The 23,985-nt window shown below is 32.9% G+C and overlaps 2 protein-coding genes and 1 non-coding gene across 8 annotated transcripts in view; all 3 read left to right on the top strand.

Moving 5' to 3' along the window:
• The first annotated feature begins 4,312 nt into the window (after positions 1-4,312).
• On the top strand, positions 4,313-10,948 carry LOC101500947 (uncharacterized). Of its 4 annotated transcripts, none has more exons than XM_073368089.1 (12): positions 4,313-4,545; positions 4,625-4,710; positions 5,515-5,659; positions 5,810-5,957; positions 6,068-6,388; positions 6,519-6,842; positions 6,968-7,285; positions 7,391-7,735; positions 7,863-8,447; positions 8,650-8,708; positions 8,885-8,961; positions 10,589-10,948. In XM_073368089.1, the coding sequence occupies exons 1-12, from the start codon at positions 4,489-4,491 to the stop codon at positions 10,674-10,676; spliced, it is 2,553 nt and encodes an 850-aa protein (XP_073224190.1). In that variant the 5' UTR covers positions 4,313-4,488; the 3' UTR covers positions 10,677-10,948. The 4 variants fall into 4 exon arrangements, with proteins under 4 accessions (XP_073224190.1, XP_073224192.1, XP_012569714.1 ...); XM_073368091.1 differs by lacking the exon at positions 10,589-10,948 and adding an exon at positions 10,057-10,360; XM_012714260.3 differs by having other exon boundaries at positions 4,314-4,545; positions 7,412-7,735; positions 10,589-10,947.
• Positions 10,949-13,003: 2,055 nt separating this feature from the next.
• Positions 13,004-13,075, top strand: TRNAW-CCA (transfer RNA tryptophan (anticodon CCA)). Its single transcript has one exon. It is a non-coding gene; the product is annotated as a tRNA-Trp (tRNA).
• A 2,494-nt stretch (positions 13,076-15,569) lies between these two features.
• The window catches only part of LOC101502855 (nuclear pore complex protein NUP214), a 17,911-nt gene continuing 9,495 nt past the window's right edge, over positions 15,570-23,985 (top strand). Inside the window, exons 1-9 of one of the 3 annotated variants that reach the window (XM_004494959.3) lie at positions 15,570-15,891; positions 15,978-16,171; positions 18,104-18,272; positions 18,670-18,816; positions 19,143-19,267; positions 20,870-20,982; positions 21,561-21,700; positions 22,427-22,595; positions 23,808-23,943. In XM_004494959.3, the coding sequence (XP_004495016.1) occupies positions 15,702-15,891; positions 15,978-16,171; positions 18,104-18,272; positions 18,670-18,816; positions 19,143-19,267; positions 20,870-20,982; positions 21,561-21,700; positions 22,427-22,595; positions 23,808-23,943 (1,383 nt within the window). In that variant the 5' untranslated portion in view covers positions 15,570-15,701. Of the gene's footprint in view, positions 15,892-15,977; positions 16,172-17,113; positions 17,210-18,103; positions 18,273-18,669; positions 18,817-19,142; positions 19,268-20,869; positions 20,983-21,560; positions 21,701-22,426; positions 22,596-23,807; positions 23,944-23,985 lie in introns of those variants that run through there. The other 2 variants (XM_027333242.2, XM_027333243.2) reach the window with 2 other exon arrangements.

The raw sequence follows: 23,985 nt of genomic DNA, 5'->3' as shown, positions 1-23,985 counted from the left end.
AAAAAAGCTTTATGAGTAACTATCAATTCACGTGGTTCAACTAATGATTCATTGGTTACTAACTTATTGACCGAGTACTTTGATCAAATTGATTATCGGTCTGATGTTAGAAACGTTATATTTATAACTTTTAAGGCAAACATTTGTGTCATAACAATTAACAATATCATTCTAAGATAAATTAATTGAATTTATAAACAAGTGTATTTTAAACATGAGTAAAAATAAAAGTGTCCCATGTGAATGCACGTGTACCGTTATAATAGTATAAAAAATGCACAATTACAAGATTTACATAATCAAATACATTCCCTTTTAACTCTCCATTCATACAACGTCCATTAACAACATTGGGAGAAAATAACATATGAAACTCATTAAAGCATATCCACATTATATACATCAAGTTACTAAAAAACTACGATTTTTGCTAGTTATGCCATTTTTTTTTCATTTACACCCACTGTCAACTTTAAATCAAACTACTTGATCAATTTTCTGTTATACCTAATACAAAATTCAAAAATCAACCAAATCCCCTTCCTTCACATTCAAGTATTTATGAGCCAACAACGAGTTCGCATGACTGGGATGATCCAACAATGATTTCACAAAAACTAGAATCAAGCTTCCCATTTTCAATTCCTTTCTTCGATAGATTTTGAATTAAGCTAAGTTTTCTTTGTTTTTTGTTGAGCTTTAAGGTTTGTGGGTGATTTTTGTGTTGATTTGGTTTTCTAGTGTTTTGGGTCAAGAGTTGAGTTCCTATTTTGAGAATTATAAGGTTTTAAGTTGGGTTATGGATGTACGCAGATTGAGTTTACACATACATAAACTCAATTAACTTAGTGTACAAGAATTTAGTTTTTGTATGTGTTTGCCTGCATTTTTATGTTATTTTGGATGTACATGTATATTGAGTATGTATGACTATTTGGGTGCAAGCATACTGTGTACTATGTTTACTCATTGCTTTTATATGAGCTCATCGACGTGGCGATTTTCGTGCTACGTGGTTGGACTAGTTACAACAGCATGAACCAGGTGGATCAACTTCCACAATTGGATATGGAGGAAACAACAACATAAGATTATCTCACATGGCGATGTAGAAGCTGAGGGATTCTTTGGTGGTTCTGGTGACACTTTTGTTTTTAGGATATTTACGGACCACGTGGCCCCTTAACTTTGGGATCAAGTGGTGTTTTAATGTCGCATTTTATGTTTTTAGTCATTGTTGTTAAAATGGCATTTAACATATTGTTATTCATTTATTTTAGGGTCATGAGGAATGAAAGTCTACATCGACGTGGCGATTTTCGTGCTACGTGGTTGGACTAGTTACGACAGCATGGACCAGGTGGATCAACTTCCACAATTGGATATGGAGGAAACGACAACATAAGATTATCTCACATGGCGATGTAGAAGCTGAGGGATTCTTTGGTGGTTCTGGTGACACTTTTGTTTTTAGGATATTTACGGACCACGTGGCCCCTTAACTTTGGGATCAAGTGGTGTTTTAATGTCGCATTTTATGTTTTTAGCCATTGTTGTTAAAGTGACGTTTAACATATTGTTATTCATTTATTTTAGGGTCATGAGGAATGAAAGTCTTTAGCTACAAAAAAAAAAAACGCATCTAGCTATCATTTAACATATAAAGGTACAACATTTAGTGTAGGGGTTGAGATTTTTACCGCTATTAACATGCAACTACAATATGATTGACAAATAGATTGTTTATGCTTTCGTAAATAAGTGGGGCATATAACATCAACAACTTCCATCTTTTGATTAGGGAGATGTCCATAATTCTAAATGATGTGTTGTCACTGTTAGATATACCCATACATGAAAATTTTTCGATCATGTTACCTTATCTATAATCAAGAAATATATGTTTGACATCTAATGTAAATTGTTTGATGATAGTTAAATTATCCATATTATGACTCTTAATTGTTATCATTTTTTTTAAAACATGTTCTTTGTCATATCATCAAGTAAAACTTTCTCTCCATGCGATAATCGACTAAGAAAAGAATGACGAGTCAATTTTTTTGGGTCAAATATCACATGCAAATGCCATCACTTGAAGGTATCTATCTCAATTTAAATAAACAATCACATTTTGGGTGTAGGTATCCTTCACCGAGTTAAGGTTATTTCAAGGTCTATAATTGTCACTTCTTTTACATTTAAGAATTAATTAATTATATATTTATTTTTTGCCGTGTTGTGTTTATTTTAGACCTAAAGATGACAACAACAATTTCATCTTTCCCTCTAACTTTTCTATCTCATCTTAATAAATTATTAGGGTATCAAATATCATGTCGATGATAAATACATTAGTAGAATTTACTAACGTCCAATATTGGGTTCATGTAAAATTTTAAAAATTGAGTTAATGTATCTATAAATTATAAATCTACATGCGATATATGAATTCAATTGATGTATGTTTACGTAAATTGAGTTCATATAAGTTGAACCATGTAAAATCTTGATTTTTAAAATTAAAATTTGTACGTCGGCGTAATCTACGTATGTCATAAACATATTTTTCACTTGTATGTTTCCAATGATGACGATTAAATGAAAACTCAATAAATGGTGACAATTTTAATTAGGTATCAAATGAAATATTAAAGTAAAACCTTATGCAAGTTCCTTCTTTATTTATATAATAAATTTAGAGTAAAGTGACGACGTCCTAATTTAAGATAAAAAAAGATTTTATGATTCATTAAAAGTTTCAAGAACTTCTTATCCCAAGAAGACCAAACCATTTATTTCAATATTTTTATAGACATTTTTGACATATTTATATGAGGTGATACATGAAAAGGCATATGAGACGAGAGAGAGTGATGAAGAGAAACACCGGAAAAGAATAAATGTTTTAAGTCATCCACGGTGAAAGGTGATTCTCTTAATAAATACTACATACACTACATAAACACCTTCATTGTAACTTCAGAAAATTGGATGTTTATAGACATGAGTACTTTTATAGTTATTATCTCTCTCACTTTTTGTGAGTTTCACAAAATAAATTATATTAAAATAAATTAATGTTGTTGAAGTACAATAATATGGAATTATTGATGAGATGAGACTCATTTAGTAAAAATAAGTGTCATGTTGAAGAAAATTGTGGTTATTAAACACTATGATTAAAAATTATAAAATAAGTTATGTGTATAAGTGGAATCCATTTAAGCATCCAATTTGGAGAGACCCATGGTGGATGGTCTTATAAAATATTTTCTATTTTTTATCTCTTAAAATTTGTGTTCATTTTATTTTGATGAGAGATTCTTGAAAATAACAATTGTTATGGAGAAGATGAAACACTAGTCAATAAAAATGTATTTCTAGAAATAATGAAAATAATTTTTTAACATTTTTCTTATTTCTATAAATGTAGGTAGTTATTCACTTCAAAAAATTATTTATTCTTTATTAACAAAATTAAAATGTACACGAATTTAAAAAAAAAAATAGAAAATGATTTTCATAAAGTATCCGTTCTCTAAATAATGTATGAGTTGAAAAAAGAGGAAATAGGCAAATTGATTATTCAAAAAAAAGAGGAAAGTAGCCTTAATCAAATCAATTTTTGAATTTTATAAATTGATAAATATATTTTTAAAATTATAAAATAGTAATTAAAATAACTTATATTTAAATTTTCATTGCTAGAGACTATAATGTGACATGTTAATTGAATATTTAATATTTGATGTTGATTTTATATCAAAGTCATAATAATGTAGAATAATCTTTCTATGAAATTTAAATATTTCATTAAAGAATTTGCTAATGATTTGTCGATGCACAGCTACAATTGTTCAAAAGTTTGTTTATGAGATGACAAAATTTCATCGACAAATTTATCTTCAGAAATATGTCATTGATGTGAGGTCAACGTAAATAAGTCACATATTTAATTACAATGTGACATCAAAATATCTAATGACAAAAATTGAGTGACTATTTATATTTATATTTTTTCAACATTGTATTTGTCCATTTATAAAGATTAGAAACTAATTTGATTGACAATGTATTTGGCAATTCACTCATTAAAAAAAAATTGAGTAAAATAATTATTTTAATCCTTAAAAGATATATTATACTGTCATTTTAGTATCCGACTCAGAAAAAAAAAATCAAATTAATAATAAAACAAATTGACAATTTAAATTTTTTTTTTTTGTGAATAAAAATTAAAATGGTAATTTATCTCTAAAATCATTTATTCGCATTTAATTAGCATTACTAGTGTTGTGAGGTGAAAGTGAAAATAGAGGTGTAACCCGCAGAAGTGTAATAATTAAACGGGAGGTTGCGATTTTGAAGTGACGATTCTATTCTACAGAGCAGAGGTGTTTTTAGCGGGAATGAGATGAAATCAAAATCACAAAGATAAACACTACATACAACATTGCGCCTGAAAGTGAAGTGTAACCTCAATCAATGGCAGACTCCACTCCAACCGCACCTACTTGCGCATACTCTTGTTTCCAAAGAACGGTGGTTACTCACTCACTCACTTTCCCCTTCAATTCATTCCTTCTTCTCTCTCACTTCTTTTTCTTTTCGCAATCTCTAGGTTACTTTATACGATTGGTGGCTTGTTAAATCCCTAAACGACTTCCAAGGAAATCGTTTAGCCGTCGCTGGTGTCTCTTCCAGAAAGTAAGTTCTCTTGTCTTAGGGTTTTCACACCTTTGTCGTTTTACCCTTAGTGCTTTGAACTTTGAGCCGCGTTTTGTCTAGAATATCGTCATTACTGCAATTATTTACTTTGGTGTGGAGCTAAAAGCACGTTTATTGCTTCCACTATGTGCATGTTTCGATTCACTATGAGTTTTGCAGACAACCAAGAATGACCATGATTTTGGCAAAAACTACATTTTTCACTGTGAATTGTTACTGTGGTTTTACACTTTTACCTAACACATTGGGATGAAAATTTAGTTTTGGATTAATTATTGTTTGTGTTCTTAACTCTGACAAATTCTCCGGTGGACCACCACCCAAAACTCTAATGATGATCAATGATATTCATAAAAAATATAAGTTAATAACTCTCCTCGTTTTTACGGCTGAAATGGTATCGCTTCGACAAGGAGTTTTGAGAGACGCATTTGTTTTCCCTTATTTTTAATGAGAGTCATTGTCTCAGCCTTTAAGATCAGGAGGATTGTTAACTTAGACTTTCAAGGAGTGCAGTCGATCACCATTTTAGTTTTATGTGACTTTGAAAGATTAGTCTGTGTTGGACAACTTATGAAGGCAATCCATCATAGCTTTCTCCTGTTTACTCTAAATAATAAATTTGATCAAAACTTGGCTTAGGATTTTCAAGCTAATGCAAAAGAGGTCACATTATTAGTTTTTACTGAAATGAAGTTATCAATGTTTGACAAAGATAAAATCAATTATAATAATGGTTTCTGATGTTTGATAAAATACACACTCAATGTTGTGATGATTCAGGGGAGAAGCGGTTCGGGTGTTTATTTCGGCTCCCATTGTCAAAAGATATGATGTGTTTTCCCTTGAGACTGCCGATGGTATATATGTTATCATCAGGGGTTTCATCAACGAGCAGCGTGCACTGGATAATGGTATTCCTCCGCAGGTTTGTAGTCGTTAGTGTTAATGTCTTTTGTGGTTAGTCTTGCAAGATGTTGTTTATGATGGTATTTGTTCCACATTTGATGATGTTTAGTTGAGTTTGGGTGTTACCCCTGATGGACTTTGCTCTTTTTTTAAAAAACTTTATGATTAGGTTTTCAATGGTTTTTTATTTGGCTTTCCTCCAAATTGGGAAAGCTATGCTCTAGATTGCTTCAGAGAAGAATCAGAAGCTGGTACTGATCTGGTTGATGCTGTTCTGGATAATGCATGTCCAAGTTGTCAAGAAATATTGGCTGATGGTAAATATTTTGGTGATGGTTGTAAATCATCTGTGTCTATGTCTTATAGTTGTTTGACATGTATCTCTTAAGTCTATATATGTAACTGGTTGTGTTAATTGTTGTTGTAGGCGAGGAAAAATCTGTTCCTACTTCGTTAGTGTTGCCTGAAGAGGCCTCAGGAAATTGCGAGAAACCATTCCCTGGAGACGAATGCATAGTTTCAAAGGAGATGAGTGAGGTTGATGTTGCTAATGGTAGTGGTAGAAATAGACGTAGTACTATGTTGCATAATATCAAAGCCTGTCAGCAGAAGCAGCATGTGTTTGGAAGTCCACTCAAGCATCCAGATAAAGAGCAGAGCTCTACCTCGGACGCCATAGAGAATCGTGACTTGAATATTGCTGTTCCTGATAATGTACCAGCAACTTGTCCAGAAATATCATCTGATGGTAAATATTTAACGATGCTTGTTAAATGTTAATGATCCGTATGTATGTTTATTCATATCTTATTTGTTTAATGTTTATCATTTCCTATTTTTCCAATCTCTACATCTAGATATTTTAATTGTTGACGCAGGCGTGGAAAAGTCTTTTCCTATTTCTCTGATATCACAGGAAAATACCACAAGAGTTTGCAAGGAGTCATTCCTTGAAGATGGACAAGATATGTCAATTAAGTTGAGTGATGTTAATGTTGTTCATGGTAGTGGTAGAAATGGACGTAGTGCCCGGTTGCATAATGATAAAGTCTGCCAGAAGAAGAAACATCCTGCTTCTGGAGGTCCTCCCAAGAACCCAGATAAAGAGCAAAGCTCTACCTCAAAGGCAATGGAAAATTGTGATTCAGATACTGCTGTTCTTAATAATTTATCAGCAATTCTTCCAGAAATATCATCTAACGGTAAATATTTAGAGATTTTTGTAAATGATTTGTATGTATGTTTATTCATGTCTTATTTGTTTAATGTTTTATCAATTCCTATTTCTCCAGTCTCTATATGCTAGATATTTTATTTGTGGTTGCAGACTTGGAAAAGTCTTTTCCTATTTCTTTGGTAACATCGGAAAAGATCACGGGAGATTGCAAGGAGTCATTCCTTGACAAAAAACACGATATGTCAATTAACATGAGTGACGTTGTTCACGGAAGTGGCAGGAATACACGTAGTTCCCGGCTGCATAATGTTAAAGTCAGCCAGAAGAAGAAACAGCCTGCTTCTGGAGGTCTTCCCAAGCACCCAGATAAAGAGCAGAGATCTACCTCAAAGGTCATGGAAAATCGTGATTCGGATACTGCTGTTCCTAATAATGTATCAGCAAATCTTCCAGGAATATCATCTGATGGTAAATATTTAGACAATGTTTGTAAATGATTTGTATGTATGTTTATTCATGTCTTATTTGTTTAATGTTTCACCATTTTCTATTTCTCCGGTATCTATATTCTAGATATTTTAATTGTTGTCGCAGGTGTGGAAAAGTCTTTTCCTACTTCTTTGGTAACACCAAAAAAGGCCAAGGGAGATTGCAAGGAATCATTCCTTGAAGATAAACACAATATGTCAATTAAGATGAGTGAGCTTAACGTTGTTCATGGAAGTGGTAGAAATAGACGTAGTGCCCGGTTGCATAATGTTGAAGTCAGCCAGAAGAAGAAACAGCCTGCCTCTGGAGGTCCTCCCAAGCACCTTGATAAAGAGAAGAGCTCTACCTCAAAGGTCATGGAAAATTGTGATTTGGATATTGGGGTTCTTAATAGTGTATCAGTGAATCTTCTGGAAATATCATCTTATGGTAAATATTTAGACGATGTTTGTAAATGATTCATATGTATGTTTATTCATGTCTTATTTGTTGAATGTTTTTATCATTTCCTATACCTACAGTCACTATATCTCGAAAATTTTAAATGTTGTCGCAGGTGTGGAAAAGTCTTTTTCTAGTATTCCTACTTCTTTGGTAACACCGGAAAAGACCACCGGAGATTGCATGGAGTCATTCCTTGAAGATGAACACAATATGTCAATTAAGATGAGTGAGGTTAATGCTGTTCGTAGTAGTGGCGGGAATAGACGTAGTGCCCGGTTGCGTAATGTTAAAGTCTGCCCGAAAAAGCAGCCTACTACTGGAGGTCCTCCAAAGCATTCAGATAAAGACCAAATCTCTGTCTCAGCAGCCATGGAGAAGAGTGATGGAGGGCTGGAAAGTCCATCGACACCCCTTCAGTCACAATCAAAGGGGGCAGTAAACATACTGTCTGAGCAGGTCAATAATAAATTCGCATCCAGAATTTCTAAAACTTTGTCAGCAAAAACTGAAGGATGTTATAAGAAAAAAAGGGTGACAGTTGAAACAGAAGCAGTCAGACCTAAGAGAAAAATGATGAGACCTGCATCTTCTATGAAATCTCCACAAGAAAAGGATGCAAGTCACTTGAACAAGGGAAGTAAACAGAGATTGTCCTCAGTTACTCCAGAGTCATTGAGTCTAAAAAAATCTAGATCTGGTAAATTTTTCAATCATTGTTAATTCATGAAGTAGCACATCTTATTTGGTGGCTGATAATATATACACTATTTGTTTTTCATGCACTCTCATTCATGTTATCCAACACTTCTCACCCAATGCTATTGTCATCATTTTTTATAATAATAATTTGAAAAGCCATTTACTTTGCACTATATTCGTATGTTTGGGTTATTTTGCAGGAAGATTACTTCTACCTCCTTTGGAGTTTTGGCACAATCAGAAACCTATTTATAATGTGGTATGTGATATCCTCTTTTGATTGTGCTGATTTTATCAGTTACCTTTGTTAGACATCCTGCACACCACATCATATATAGGATTTGTTTTCAGTTTGAGGTGGGATTAAGATGAAAAAGGGGTGAAGATTACAACCTGCAATCTTTTAACTGTTTCTTTTTACATGCTACCATCCAGGACCGTGAGATTACAGAAATTCAGGCAGGCTCGTCTTTAATATCACCTTTTCGAGGCTTTTCACCATCATTGGGCAGGTAGATATTTCTTTGTTGAGAAACATTTTCCAGTTAAATTTGATTAGAACTTTCAATGTGGAATGGCATTTCCTTATTTCGTCTAATCATCTCAGCCCAACTAACCTAACTAATTATCACTAACAAATACCTAACTGAGGTTCTGAAGAAGGGTAGGGTTAACCTTGTTACAGGTGTGCAGAAATTATGAGAGGAGGTAAAAGGATTGTACTGGAACCAATGCAGAAACTATAGTTAGTGAAGACTGAAATCTGAAGAGAGTAAGGGAAGGAATCAATTAGAGGAGAGAGGGTAGAGTACAGCAGAACAGGCAGATAGTATGGAGGTGGGAGTAAGTAGGTAGTTAGGTGGATGTTGGAAAATTGGAGTAGGTTGTGGGTGGCCTTTGGTGTTGTAAGGATTGCCCCATTGCAGACCCTTGTTGTGCATTCTCTTTTTGCTATCTATCTTGTGTTTTATTCTTGACTCTAGGGATTATCCTCCACTGTAAGGAGCTCAACTCCCTTGGTTAGATAAATAACACTCTCTAATCTCTAGTTCATATCATTTGCTTGATCTGTATATTGCTACTAAATAGTTTTATTGTTCCATGTTATTTGCTCGATCTGTTTATTGCTACGAAATAGTTGTCATTGTTCAAATGTTGTCAACTGAAAAAGTTGAAAGAAGCTGAAATTCTTCCGGGCAGCATTTATCTTGAAGTATTAGTTTGAGATCTCGTTCACTATCATGTTTATTAATTAGCATATGTCTTCTTTTACAGCAATAGACTTGAACCTGCATTATTTTCAGATAGCAATTTCCATTCAACATGCTTTCTTTTGGCATAAAAACTAGAGTTTATATGTATATTCTACACTTATTATTTATTGCCTTTAAATGAAGCAATGGTGGAAAGGTCTTCCTAGTGACCAAGACTGTTGAACTTAAGAACATTTAGTATTTATTTCCTTTCAGTTCTCATAATGATTCCAGTTTTGCATGATCTTGTTTTTCATGGTCTGGTAAGTTGCTATTTTCTTTCACTCTTTTTTGGGGCTGGTTTTGGTGTTTTGCCAAATATGTTGTCACTTTTATGGTACCTCAATACTGCAGGGTATCCAGAGCTCTAATTAAATCAACAATTGTTGTTGCTCCTTGTTGATTAACTTTTTGGCATGTATCTTGTTGACTTATTTGCTAGCATGTTGTGGCAATAGAAAAATAAGGTACTAAGGGTCAGTGTTAGTGAATAGTGAGAGATGTCCTGTTGATAAGAGTCTGTCCTAAAAGAGTTAAATTTATCCATCTCAGCATATGTTTTGATTATGAGAGGTTTTGTTTACAGATATATTTGTTTAATGATCTCATCAGTATATGTATCAAAGACCAATGAATTAAAGAAATTTCTTCAACCTGATGGCTTGTATTTGTTGATCATTATTTGGTTTGCCTAATTAAGGGGGGAGGAATATTTTTCATATATTACCCCCTGCATTGATTAATTTTCTTTATTATTACTGCTTGAGTCTTGGAATGAGATTATCCATTTCTAGAATGCCACCAATGGGTTTTAAGCCTGTTGATAACTACTTCAACCCTTTGAACATGCCATATTTGAGCCAGCCAATCATGTCTTTTTCTGCAGACATGATGCTTTACTGAGATGTGATCAATTGGGCTTCCTAAATTTCATACTGAGAGGTTTTGTTGGTCTGATTTGTTCTGGGTTTTGATCGAGTCTTCTAGATAAATTCTGATGAGTGAAGATCACTGCCACATAGTGTGGGATAAGGAATGATGATGAATATGTGTCGGTGGTAGTGTATCATAAAGAGGGTAAATCTTGAAAGGTGCTCCTTCTATAAATGAATGAGCCTTGTAGTGTTCAGACTTCAGGGTAGCATATTCAAGTTGTATTTGTATGATTGAATGGCTATTGTTCTGTTTGTTCTTACACTACTTTGTTATAATAAAATAAATATAACTAAAATAATATTAATTGAGTTCTCCATTTAATTTAATTTAATTTTTCAAAAATAATTATGTAGTGTTCCTTATCCTGAAATCAGTGCTTTCTTTGATTAAACTTGAGATGGTGTACACTTTTGCGACAATTGCTCAATGGTAGTTGAGTAAACATATTTAAATTGACAATTTGTTATTATAAATATCAATTTTTGTTTAAACTTTTCACGTGACACTATGCATGGAATCTACCAATCAGTGGATTTGTTGCCAAAGTATGTTTTCTTTATTAGCTGCTATCCACACTTTAACTAATTCATTTTCTATATTTATATTAATTATAGTTGTAGTACATTTTTGTCAACCAGCTTTTTATCGTGTTTGGAAATTCAGTTCTTAGGCTTCGTATTTTAGTTTTTTGACAAAGATGTAGATGGTTCTTTCATTGTAAAATAGTTAAATTTTTTGAACAAGTGCGAAATGATCAATTAGCCTGCCCTTTCTTGAAGATTGTTCAATTGATTGATGTATGAGCTGGCAAATTGTGCATAAGGTTGTACATTCAGGTCTTTTTCATGATATGTGGCATCCTTGCTTGGATATGTCGATCCTTGATTATTGAAGACCCAAGTGTCTATAGAATCCAAATTATACTTTTTTTTACCTGTTTCAAGTATAAATAGGTTTAAAAACAGTTTATTTGAGAGAGAAAAAACACGATATGAAAAACTAGTTTAAACCAAAAACGGGTTTCAAAATATTTTCAAATGAAAACCTGGTTTCCTAATAACCCATAAAAACTGGTTTCTTAAAAATCTATTTAAAAACTGCTTATAAAACCCAGCTGAATTCAAACAGGTTCACTAAATCATAAATTGGTTTCTAAAAAGGCAATAAGATTTGGGTCATAAACACTAAATTTTGAAATGGTTCTTTTGTTGTTGTTTGGTTAACCACCTCATTCCCACCCCTAGATGAGTGTACACCTAACAATTCAAAATCTTTATATAAATGAAATTGAGGCATACACCTAACAATATCGAAAACTTTATTGTTGGTAAACAAAGTTAACGCCTAAAATAAACTTTAAAGCAAAATCCTATTAAAAAAAATTAGAGACTCTTTTAATATTAACAACAATGTTTTTACTATAATTTTATTTAAATTATATTTTTTTTTAAATTTAAAGTATTTTAATTAAATATGTTAATGCTTTTTTTTTTATAATTGTGAGGCATTTTATTTGCTGTACTATTTAATTATATTTTTTAAATTTAAATATACATAAAATATTAATTATTTTTTAGATCGCTAACGCCGACTCTAATCAAGAAAAAATTTAATACTTAAAAAAGTACTGATATATTATAGGTACCTATATAATGTCCATTAACCTGGCATTGATAGCAGACTTCGAAGTTATATCCTTGTGAGATATAAATTGAATTTTTACCAACAGACCAACATTCATCAACAATTTGATTGACGATTAATCGAACATAACAATGAAAAATGACAATGACAGCAGAACTAAGAAGAACCAACTATATATATGAACCAAGATGAAATATGTTTAAAAACATTCAACTTAAATAAATTAAAAACCAACATACGAATGGTTTTTTGTTTTTTGTTTTTTCAAAAAAAGAGAAGCTACCAAGGCGGAAACCCACAAAGCAACCAATCCTTACTACAAATAAATACAAAAGTCGCTCATATAATTTGAAAAATTGAACAGCATTAAAACATTTTCGATATAGTTCTTTTTAATAGTATTATGTATCCCTTCAGACAATAGAAACTATCACTTCAAATAGAAAAGTGAAATAAAAAAAAAAAAAGAAGAAAAATAAAAAATTACATAGCCCAAAAAGTTTCCATGCATGTAGATGACACTCACTGCAGTGCAGAGATTGTTAACCCAGTTTCATGATATTCCGTCAAAGAGCTCCCATTTTGATTCATTCAATCTACATCAACACCACACTACACTACTTTATTAGCCATTAAATACTTAAATGTAGCCCAATTTTACTTCTGGTGATTGAGAAACACTTGTATTATTAATGTAAAATAAGTAGATAAAACATAAATTGGATCTGTGGCGCAATGGTAGCGCGTCTGACTCCAGATCAGAAGGTTGCGTGTTCGATTCACGTCAGGTTCAAATTTTTTGTCAATTCTTTGTTGGCATTAGAAGCATCGCGTAAACTCCTCGATCAGTATAGATTGTTGGAGTCAATGAATCAACATGATCCTTTTTTTTTTATTTATTTTTTTTAAAACAATAATTTTATATTTGTATAAAATTTTATTTATATAATATAAATTTTCAATAAAACGAAAACAAATAAAAAAATAAACAATAAAATAAAAATAAATATAAAAGATTGAAAAAATTTAAATTGAGAGGATCCAAAGTCAGATTTAACGTAGTTATAAGTTTTTAGTTTATAGCAGTTTTTTTTTTATGATTTAGTGATTTTAGGCATTTTTTTTTTAGATTTTGTGTTCAGTAAGTGAATTAGGTTGTGATGAGAAAGTAAAGTGAATATTTTGTTTTGACAACGAGGAGATCAAGGAAATGAAAAAATCTAATTTGTTTTTGAAAAATAAAAACAATTGTTTTACTTTTTTTTTTCTAAAAATGAGCCAACCCGATCCGTTTCAATTTTAAAATTGTGTCAAATGGATTTGATAAAAAAAACTTGTTTTTTAAGACTGTTTTTTTACCTTCTGAACAAAAATGGAATATGGGCTGAGAAGGCCGACCGATTGGATTCAGGCTATTTTAACACCTTTATCTATGGTTAGAGCACCATTCTACAAATATGGAAGATTTAGACAACTTATTTTAACTAGAGCAATGTCGGTTTTAGATTTGGATCCTCACTCACAAAGATTCTCGACACTTCTATTTATTTTCTCCTTAATTATTTATCCTCTCCTAATCACGCCAACATTTTCTCTCTTCTTTATTTTGCTATAATTTTAGTTGTTGGAGAGGGATGCATGTGAAGATGATCCAACTTCATAATTTCATGACAAAAATGACAAAAAGATCATGACAATAATTTGAATATGAAGTAGTAAAATAAGAGTTCTCTTGTTTTATTAGGATGTGGTTTGGAGTAATTCTTTTGAACATATATTTTTCAGTGTAAAGTAGATGTTCATTTTTACATAAAGACAATGTTAGTGAGATTAAGATATTCAAAGTTGTAACTTTGTATTTGTTGTGAGTAAAAATGTTGAAGTATATAATATCCTTTATTGAAATTGGTGGATGGGTGAACATTGTGTTTTTTTGGAAGTCGTTACATAGGACATTGGCATTCATGTTAACTCAACGTTGACATGGTAGATGGTATGCGAGAAACATAATGACACATAGAAGAGTGATATGTTGAGTGACCAAAATGAAAGATAAACCAAAAGTCAGACAATACCATTTTTTTATTCCCTAATACGTCTTTTCTTTTTCCTCTAAAGTCTGGCGCCGCCCCCAAATTCGCATTTTTCTTCATCTCCTTCTTTTCTATAATGTTTTGTTAATATTTCTTGTTCTTCGAGTAACTATTCCTTATCTTTCCACAATTTTTGACACTACTATGTTCTATCTTACCATCGTCGTTACTCTTAGTCAAGTCCTAAAAACTTAAATCTTCAATTTCATCCCCACCACTCATTTTATTTTTCTTATCACTCTTTGAAGTAGAATTTTCATTGTTTTTATTTTAATTTCACATTTTGTTGTTTTAGTATTGGATGTTTAAGAAATTTGAAGGATTTGTTTGTAGAATTCTTTATTTTATTTTATTTTATTTGGTTTGAAATGTTACGACGATTTCAATGTTGAATGATGTTAAACTTTATGTCGTGTCAAATCAAAGAGGATTAAACTTGATTGGCTTGAAGTTGTTGTTTTTGATTGGTTCATAAGAATTAGGGTGTACACGATTTGGTCCGTCCTACGAAACTGTCATAAGAATCAGGTCAATTTTAGACCATAACATATCTCATCTTTATTCCTTCTCGTCCTTATTAAACTCGCAATTCATCTGGTTTGGTAGGTTTAAGAGACATGTTATGGTCAAAAAATTTGTATGATCTAATGTTGAGATTGAATAAGGGGCTCGCTAAATCCGAACTATCCGGTCATTTGTACACCCCTATATAAAAATATGTTCACTTGAAGTGAGTGATGCTTGAGAATTAAGAAAACCAAACTTGTTGAGCATATAAAAATGGCTGATCAGAGAAGAAACAATAATGGATTTGAGACTTGGAGGAAAAAAATATGGAAAGTGACACCATGAAAGTTCAAAGTTGTTGAAAATCCAGGAATAATGAGAACATAAAAAAAAAATTAAGAAACAAATATTTCATTTAGTTTTTATTTTAGTACTTCAATACGTGGTCCTTCCATGTGTTATTATATTTATCAGAAATCAACGTATATGTCATAATTTTAATTAGGTCAATGCCCCCACTTTATATCTAAAATAACTAATATTTTAAATAGTGAAAGATTTAATTAAATTTTTGTTTGAGTAGAAAACAGACGTGACAACTTATCAAAATAACGATTTACCTTACTCAACCTGTTATTAAGAAAATAAAACCAATCAACAAACTAAGCCGGTTCATTTGGTTTAACCGGCCGGTCCAATTATCCAAAAAAGAACCCAAGCAAATTTGATTTTCAGCAGAGGCATTTTAACGCGCCGTGAAATTTAAGCGTGCTTGCAGTGTCTGTCACCGGAACTCGCAGAAAGACGGTGTTAGCAGCCATGAGTGCCGTCAACATCGAAGAACTCGAAGGAGATGTAGTCGAAATCACCGACGATCACTTCTTCGTCAAAATAGGAGAACCTATTCCTTTGAAATCCAATGACTCCAATTTCAATCTCCAAACCCTTCCTTCTCAACCTCTCTCACTCTCTGAACGCTTTCGTCTCACTTTCATTGCTCATTCTTCAGGTATAAACTAAACTGAACAGTTAACGCGCTTTTCATTTTCAGTTAAATTATTACGTTTAAGCAATTTTATGTTTGTTTTTTTTTAGGTTTTTATGCTGTGAAGACGAAGGACCTTATTGATTCTTCTAAAGGAAGTGGTTCTTCGGTGGAACAGTTGAGTCTTGTTGATGTTTCTATTGGTAGGGTTCGCATATTAGCTCTTTCTACTGATAATTCAACGCTTGCTGCTACTGTTGGTGGTGACATACGATTTTACAATGTTGATAGCTTTCTCAATAAGGTTTGGTGAACTATGAATTTTAGTTTTTGCAGACATTAATAATTCGTACAAGTAGACATATTCATTTTTTGGGTTTTCTTCATGTTTTCCTCTTTTATTGTTATGAAGGACCGCCACATACTTGGACACCAAATACCAGACTGACACATAAACACCGATAATAATTTTAAAATGAAGTGATTGAGTATAACCAAATGTGTCGAGAGTCAAACACTGACACACCTTCAATTCAAGATGTTGGTGCTATATAGGTTGTGGTAAATATTGATTAATTTGAATGTGTCCTTTTATCGGTTAGTGTAGTGTATCCATGGGAGGAACAAAAATTATGAAATGCAGCAAAGCGGCACTATATATTTCGGCATTTCTTGTATGCATGATATCTCTGTTGAAAAAGAACTTTGCATGCTTGAAATGTTTTGTTCTAAATTAATTTATAATATTTATATGATTTGAATATGTTTTTAGTTGATACAAATTCAAGTTGAAGTTCAAATATGCTACGTTTTGTTTGGTTCGACTTCAATTTGGGTTTAGGTTTATTCCTCTTTTTGCTTGTGAAGGCGGCCAGTTTTTAATCATTGCACTTAAAATGGTTATTGTTAGGCATCAGTAGCAGGAGACAAAGCTGAAAGTTTACTATAGGAGAAAGGGGAGAAATCCCAATCTCAACTAAGTCATGTGCTAGTTATTTCTTTAAATGCGGTTCCTTACTGAGGTAGGTCTGTTAGTCTGTTAGTTAGTTATGAGAGGTCAGACCTGTTATTTGTATGTAACTGATTCTACCCTCCTATAAATTAGGGAAAGGAATCAGTTTAAGGATTCATTCTGTTTTGTTGTTTTCTAAAGTTGACTTGATTTTTTCAGTAGAGGGGTGCAACAATTTTCTTTTGGTTAAACAATAAACGAGGCGACAAATAAACTCCCTTTCTGCTCTTGCAGATCAAAGAAACCTAATAGTTCTGATAGTTGAGGATGGAGCAAAATGCCATGTTTCATGAAATACGTCTGTGTCATCAATTAATTAACAAGGCAGAGGTGCTTTTGTTGCTGCAACTTTGTCTTCTATGCATTTTTTGAGTAACGTGTCTTGGCTGTTGTTTTCTGATCCGTTTTCGTCGTAGATGCTCTGGCCTTAGCTTTCGCCGTAGATCGGCCTTAGCTTTCATCCCAGACGCACTGGCCCATCTTTGTCCAAGATGCATTGGCCTGCCATTGTCACAGAACTGTAGAAGCAGTTGTCAGACTTAGTTTCAAGTTAAATATTTTGGGTCTCTATATTATTGGTTTTAAGCTTCCAAATGCGGTTTTGAGAAGGACATTTGTTGCTTGATTTGTTCGATTGATTGTCATGAATTTCTCACAGATTGACGACCATTCCAACTATCTGGCTAGGCTATCTTTATAGCAATTCTTTTTGATTTCACTTGCATCTCTGAGTTGTCTTTCAATAATTTTTATTTTATTTATTTGAAGAGTAATACATCATTTTCTCATGACAAGTTCAAGCTTAGAATTTAGCTTGAGGGGGTATGTTAGAAAATAAAACAGTACGTCATAATATCTGGGTTTATCTCCCTAGGATCAATTTTCAATCTTACCTATCTTAGATTATCTCCTAGGATAATTTCCATATTTCTAACTTATTGTTCTTTGTCTCCCTTGATTTCCCTATTTATTTCAGATTTAGTCTATGTATCCCTATAAATAAGGATAAATGTATAGTCTCTAGTATGAAGTCACGTTCAACTATCAAGTTATTATCAATAATATTCAATGTTCTAAGTATTTTCTCTCCTCCTTTTATCTAAAACTCCAAACTTAAACAAAACCTGTTTATACTGTATTACATTTGTTTAGGAACTAAAGCAAATATTTTTCCTGTTCACTCAATGATTTGACCAATATTTTTGTTGTATTATCATTTTCCAGGAAGTGAAGCAATCCTTTTCCTGTTCACTCAATGACCCGACCTTTGTCAAGGACATGCGGTGGACAACAACATTGGAAAATGCTTATGTTGTTCTTTCAAATACTGGGCAATTATATCACGGCAGGGCTGGTTTTCCTCTTAAACATGTGATGGACAGTGTTGAAGCTGGTATGCTTTATTCTTCTGTTATATAGTCACCAGTTCAAAATTATCATACATCATTATCAATATGTAGGGTATTTGATTATTAATTTGAACGATCAAAGGGTACCAATTGATAGATGTTAAAATTTGAATTACGATTCAGTACATGGTGTGTGTGTGTGTCATTATTTTAATTTTTTTTGTCATCACGATTGGGAGATGTTATGAGTTATGATATTGCTTATACACTGTCAATATGCTTCTCTCTTTCTCCCTCCCCTCAATTCTCAGTCACCTCGTATCTGAATAGCATAGCGCATTGGGTGTTTGCAGTTATTGGGATATTCCAGTCATATGGTTGGTTCAATGTACTTGATTTTGGCATTCATAGTTTCTTGTTTTAATCTGTTTCTTTGTGAAGTTGATTGGTGCGTAAAAGGGACATCAGTTGCTGTGGCAAGAAAAAATGTCTTGAGCATTTTATCCACTAAGTTTGAAGAAAAAGTTTTGATTCCACTACCCTTCAGATCCTGGATTGGTGATTCCGAGGCAAATGTCAGTGTAAAAGGTTTGCATTTTTTTCTTTTCATTTTTTTATTTGGTTTGTGTGTGTGTGTGTACACAAGCAAGTTACATTGTACTTCAACTTGTAAGTTCTTCATATTCAATTATTCATAGATTTGTTAAATGCTCTTTTGGGCCAATGATCAAAACGAAAGCAGATTTAACGAAATAAGTAACTACTCTCTTGTCTGGTTCCTTTTAAACCTAGAAAACAAAATTTAGTGTTGCTACTTGCAAGCACAATGAAATAGAAGCATAGATAAACACTTAGAATTGTTTAAATGCCGTGCATTACATCTAATCTAAGTCTTTCTTGAACAATTGTTCCAGTTGATTCTGTCAAGTGTGTTCGACCCGACTCCATTATAATTGGATGCTTTCAACTTACTGAAGATGGCAAGGAGGAAAATTATCTTATCCAAGTTATTACCAGCAAGCTTGGTGAAATTTCTGATGTAAGTCCTAAATCTCTGCAAGTGCTTTGTTAATAACAAATACCCTACCCATATCTGCACCTCACCATTTAACGAGAGAGAGAGAGAGAGAGAGAGAGAGAGAGAGAGAGAGAGAGAGAGAGAGAGAGAGAGAGAGAGAGAGAGAGAGAGAGAGAGAGAGAGAGAGAGAGAGAGAGAGTGTTGGGTCTAACCAACTTTGTAACAGAATGTAAAGGAACACCACAGAATGTCATGGAATGCCCTAGGGTTGTTGAGGCATAGTCAACACCCTGAGTTTGTCCCTCAGTATAGAGAAACGTAAATTAGATAAGGGCTTAGTGAGAATGCCACTGTCCAGTGCTGGACATGGTAAGCTACTTTGCTAGAACTTTTTCCCTGATGAAGTAAATATCAACTTCCATGTGCTTTGTCTTTGTGTGCAAGATTGGGTTTTGACCAAGGTAATTAAAATCAGACCGGACATTGAACTGGTTTAGGTACCGGTTTGAATCAACGAGGATTAAATAATATCTTTTGAAAAATATAATATATTAAGTAATTCATATATAATTATAATATAATATTATGTATATTAATTAATTAAAATTGTATATCAGTTTTAAAACTTAATTATAATATGTATTTTCTTTCACTTTTTAATAATATATTGCCTTTATTGTTTTATGACCACTAGTATAACGTAACATTTACAGTGATTTTGTTAAAAAAATTGTTTCCAGTGTGATTTCAAACTGGCCTCGCATGACTTTTATTTATTTTGTTCACATTATTTGATGACATTAATGGATGATTATAAAAGAATGAATGGAGAATTTGGACAATTTAACAAGTTGGTTGCGAAATGAACTATGGATATGTTTCCCAAGTTGACAAGACACAGAAGGTGTATCGGATAATTTGGACAATTTCTCCACCAGTTTTTATAACTTTGCAAGGTTAGGGTGGTCCAGTTGAACATGTACTAGAAGAAGAGGGGAATATATGGCAGTGCATATATTAGAGTGGTTATGGAGATTGTAGAGGCCATTAGACTTGTATTCGAAGCCAAGTCGCCAATCATCAGAGCTGAATTCTGGTTCTAGAAAATAGAAGCCAAGAGAGTTGAGTGACTATTAGAAAAGTAAAAGGGGAACCTGGAACATATTGTAGAACCAACTGACAACTAGGGAAGAGGACGAATAGTAAAAAAAATTCTGGCAGTGTTTGATAGCGGCAACCTGAAGTGGTGAGACACGCTGGAAAGAAGAGACCCACCAGGTAGGTACAAATTAGGGTTGCCTCTCATTAGACTCTAGATACTATGTTGAGAAAGTGAAAACAACAAAGGAAATGAGAGAATCTATATGTCTTAACAACACAGCTATCTTATATATACACAGATATACTGAATCATAAAATCAATACAAATATTGATGCTACCCCATTTACTATATTTACATGGTACTAGTAATAATGACCTATTTACAAAAAAACTACTTATATACATAATTTCTAACAATTTTGTTTATAGAATGCATTAGATAAAATGCTGGGTAGCCAAAAAATTTGCAGTTGTTTATTCTCATGTAGCATTAAACTCTAAATTTATATTTTTTCTTGCAGGGTTGTTCTGAATTAGTTATCCGATCATTCTATGATATTTACCCAGGACTGGTTGATGATGTTGTATCCCCTGGAAGTGGCCCCTACCTTTTATTGGCATATTTAGAACAATGGTAAATATTTTGCATTTCATGTTCTGATGTTTTAATCTTTTCTTCTTATTCCCTGTTTTTTGGCCAATTTTTTGTCAGTACATCTTCCCTGTTTTAAGGTTTTTATGCTGTAAAGTTGGCTATTATACTTTTATTTTTAAGTATGTATAAAATTTGATATATGTTATCCCGAGGTCCTTAAATTATGGATCTCTCCCACTATATGAACAGAACCTGGTTTAGGCCAAAAAGTCTAAAGCCAAGATTTAATCTCTTTATAAATCCAGAATCAATGATTCATGGATAATTATGACACATTAGTTATTTTGCTGTTTTTTTTTTCTCTTTCTTATTGTTCGTTGCCAGATTAAAATTATGGATCTTGTCGGTTTGTCACCCGATCATTGTTTAAGGCTTTAAGCATGTTTATATATAGTTAAAAATTGGTTTTAACTTTTTTGATTATCTGCATGTTTAAAACTTGTCTAGCAGTTATCAGCAAGCATCTTTCTTTATCTTCCAATAATTTTGTTAAATTTATTTCTGTAAGAAACAAAACTTGGAACACAAATTAATGTTAAACTTTTTAATAACTACAGCCAACTTGTGATCAATGCCAACACGAAGAACACAGATAAGCACATTTTGTTGCTTGGCTGGTCAGAAGATGATGATAAGAGTGAAGCTGCAATTGTTGATATTGACAGAGACAAGTGGGTTCCAAGAATTGGGCTTCAAGGTACTTCAAAATCATTAATAATACTTGTTGCATGTTTGGCAAGAAACCTTTTCTGTTCTTCAGGAAGAGCCTCCCATTACATTTTTGAAGTTGATTTTCGTATGAGTTTATTTATAAAATGAAAAATTTACTTAGTGGAACAAAACTGACAAAATCTTCTCCTCTTTTGTCTAGGAAGCCCAATTTAAAAGATTATGTTCTTTGGATCCGACTCCTATATAGTCAAACAACTCACTGTAGAGAATAATAAAATGAGTAAATAGCAACCATTAATGAATAAATTAATGGCTGATAAAATGGTGTAACATATATAATAAATTATGGGTGGTTCAAATATCAACTATTGATTTACTCACTTTACCAACCACTCACTTTAGAGGAATCAAATTCACGTGCTTTACACCAAAACCGGAAATTGAGTAATGTTACCTTTCGTGTCCAGTGCTGAGCCAAAGAGACCCTCCTTTGAGTTTTTATGCCGTTGTTTTAGGGAGGCACAACTGATGTTTGCACTTTCAAAGAAAAAAATGGCTCTGGTGGGTCTTAAGATAGTAGATAACAGCATTTATTAGTGGTCTTTGTTTTAGATTCTTCAAATGCTACTTGGAGCTGAAGTTGCAACTTTTTTTTCTCTTCCTCTCTCCTCCTTTCAATCTATGGTGTGCCAACGTGCATGTTTATAGAACCTAATACTTCTTAACTCTTTCTTACTTGCTTCTTTTTCAGAAAATGAAGATGATAATTTTCTCTTGGGGCTATGCATTGATAAAGTTTCAATATATCAAAAAGTTGGAGTTCAATTTGGTGCAGTGGAGGAAAAAACTGAGCTCTTGCCTTATTGTGTTCTTATGTGTCTCACAGTGGATGGAAAACTTGTTCTGTTCCATGTTGCCAGGTAAGTTTATGAAGTTCTCTGCTATTGTACTCCCATATTTATTTATGATGGGTTTGTGTTGGATAAAAATAAAAACGTAAGATGCATTTTGGCAATAAGAGTGGTATGAGATTTAAGGCAATGTTTAAGATGCACCATCTATAACATGATGTATCGATGCACTACTTTTTTTAAATCATTAGATCAACATTTTTTGAATTTTTAATTCATCAAGGGTCCCAATTAACTAGGGTTAAATTGTTAATTTTTCTTCTTTCTTCTTGACCTCCTCCCCTGCCCTCCGTGACCCCCTTCCTTCTAGCCCACCACCATCTCCAGGTCATGCCAATGGCCCTATGCCGCCCCACATAATCACTTGCTAACATTGCTATATGAAAATCTCAGATCCCATTTTTTTCCTAAACATCATTTATCATTGTTAGTGTGTAAACAATGATGGAACGTGTAAAAACCCAATATACTCAAAACTCTAAGATACCCTTTAGAAATCAAAGGAAAAAAAAATTGATCTTGGATCAAACATTAGGCAACAAGATCTTTAAAACTTGAACTTGATGAGTGATAAAAATGCTAAAAATAGTTTAGACAAAAAACGGTACTAATAAAAATTGAAACTTTACATCTTTCAACTTGGAACTGCTACAAGTACTAAGTAGCAAAAGGGAACACATGTTTCTTTTGAGAAAATAGAGTTAGAGAAGGAAGAACTTGGCATGAAAGCAATAAAATCAATGAGGAGATTATGGTCTTGTAAACCAAGGTGGTGATGATGATGATGATGATATGAGATTTCTATTAAACCATAGAATAAAAGAGGGGAAAGATGAACTTCTAGACCCACACCCCTTTTTACAACCGCTACGCTGCAACCCTGCTGATTAAGGGTCCTGATTAAGCACAATGTGGTCTCACATAAGAGGCGTTGATCCAGTTGAATGCTACAGCAGTGGGTTTCATAGGAGGATCGGAGCAAGTTTTGGCCCCATGTAAGTAAATACAGTTAATTAATGGCATTGTGATGGACAGATGAGAGTTAAGAGAAAGGGAAATATGGGATTGGGGAAAAGCTGAAGACATGGAATTTCATTTTTGTCTATGGTGTACTGGCGGAGAAGGGACAACATAGCCCACTCTAAAAGCCACCGAGATTTAATATTCTCTGTGTTCGTCAAAAGTTTCAAATCTCAAAGGTTGAGTAGTTTTTGTCTTTAGTCTTGCAGGAAGTAAAGTTTCACCTGAAGTTGATTCTGTTGAGTATAATAAGGAAGATGCTTCTGTTAAGCTACCTGTGGATGAAAGCTCCACTTCTTCTCATCAATTTGAGAAAAAGGAACAGGAATTGGATCAGGTATTTTTTTGGGGTCTTTAATTTTTGGATATTAAAAGGGAA

Source organism: Cicer arietinum, chromosome 4, assembly GCF_000331145.2.
Source record: "Cicer arietinum cultivar CDC Frontier isolate Library 1 chromosome 4, Cicar.CDCFrontier_v2.0, whole genome shotgun sequence".
In the NCBI taxonomy this organism is placed as follows: domain Eukaryota; kingdom Viridiplantae; phylum Streptophyta; class Magnoliopsida; order Fabales; family Fabaceae; genus Cicer; species Cicer arietinum.
The sequence above is the reverse complement of the archived record's forward strand: the minus strand, read 5'-3'. Positions and strand labels throughout refer to the sequence as shown.

Bases quoted from the DNA above. Each gene is read 5' to 3' on its own strand.
- LOC101500947 (XM_073368089.1), top strand. From the start codon at position 4,489: ATGGCAGACTCCACTCCAACCGCACCTACTTGCGCATACTCTTGTTTC. The intron at 5,660-5,809 runs GTTTGTAGTCGT...CTTTATGATTAG, and splicing joins ATAATGGTATTCCTCCGCAG to GTTTTCAATGGTTTTTTATT. The intron at 5,958-6,067 runs GTAAATATTTTG...TTGTTGTTGTAG, and splicing joins TCAAGAAATATTGGCTGATG to GCGAGGAAAAATCTGTTCCT.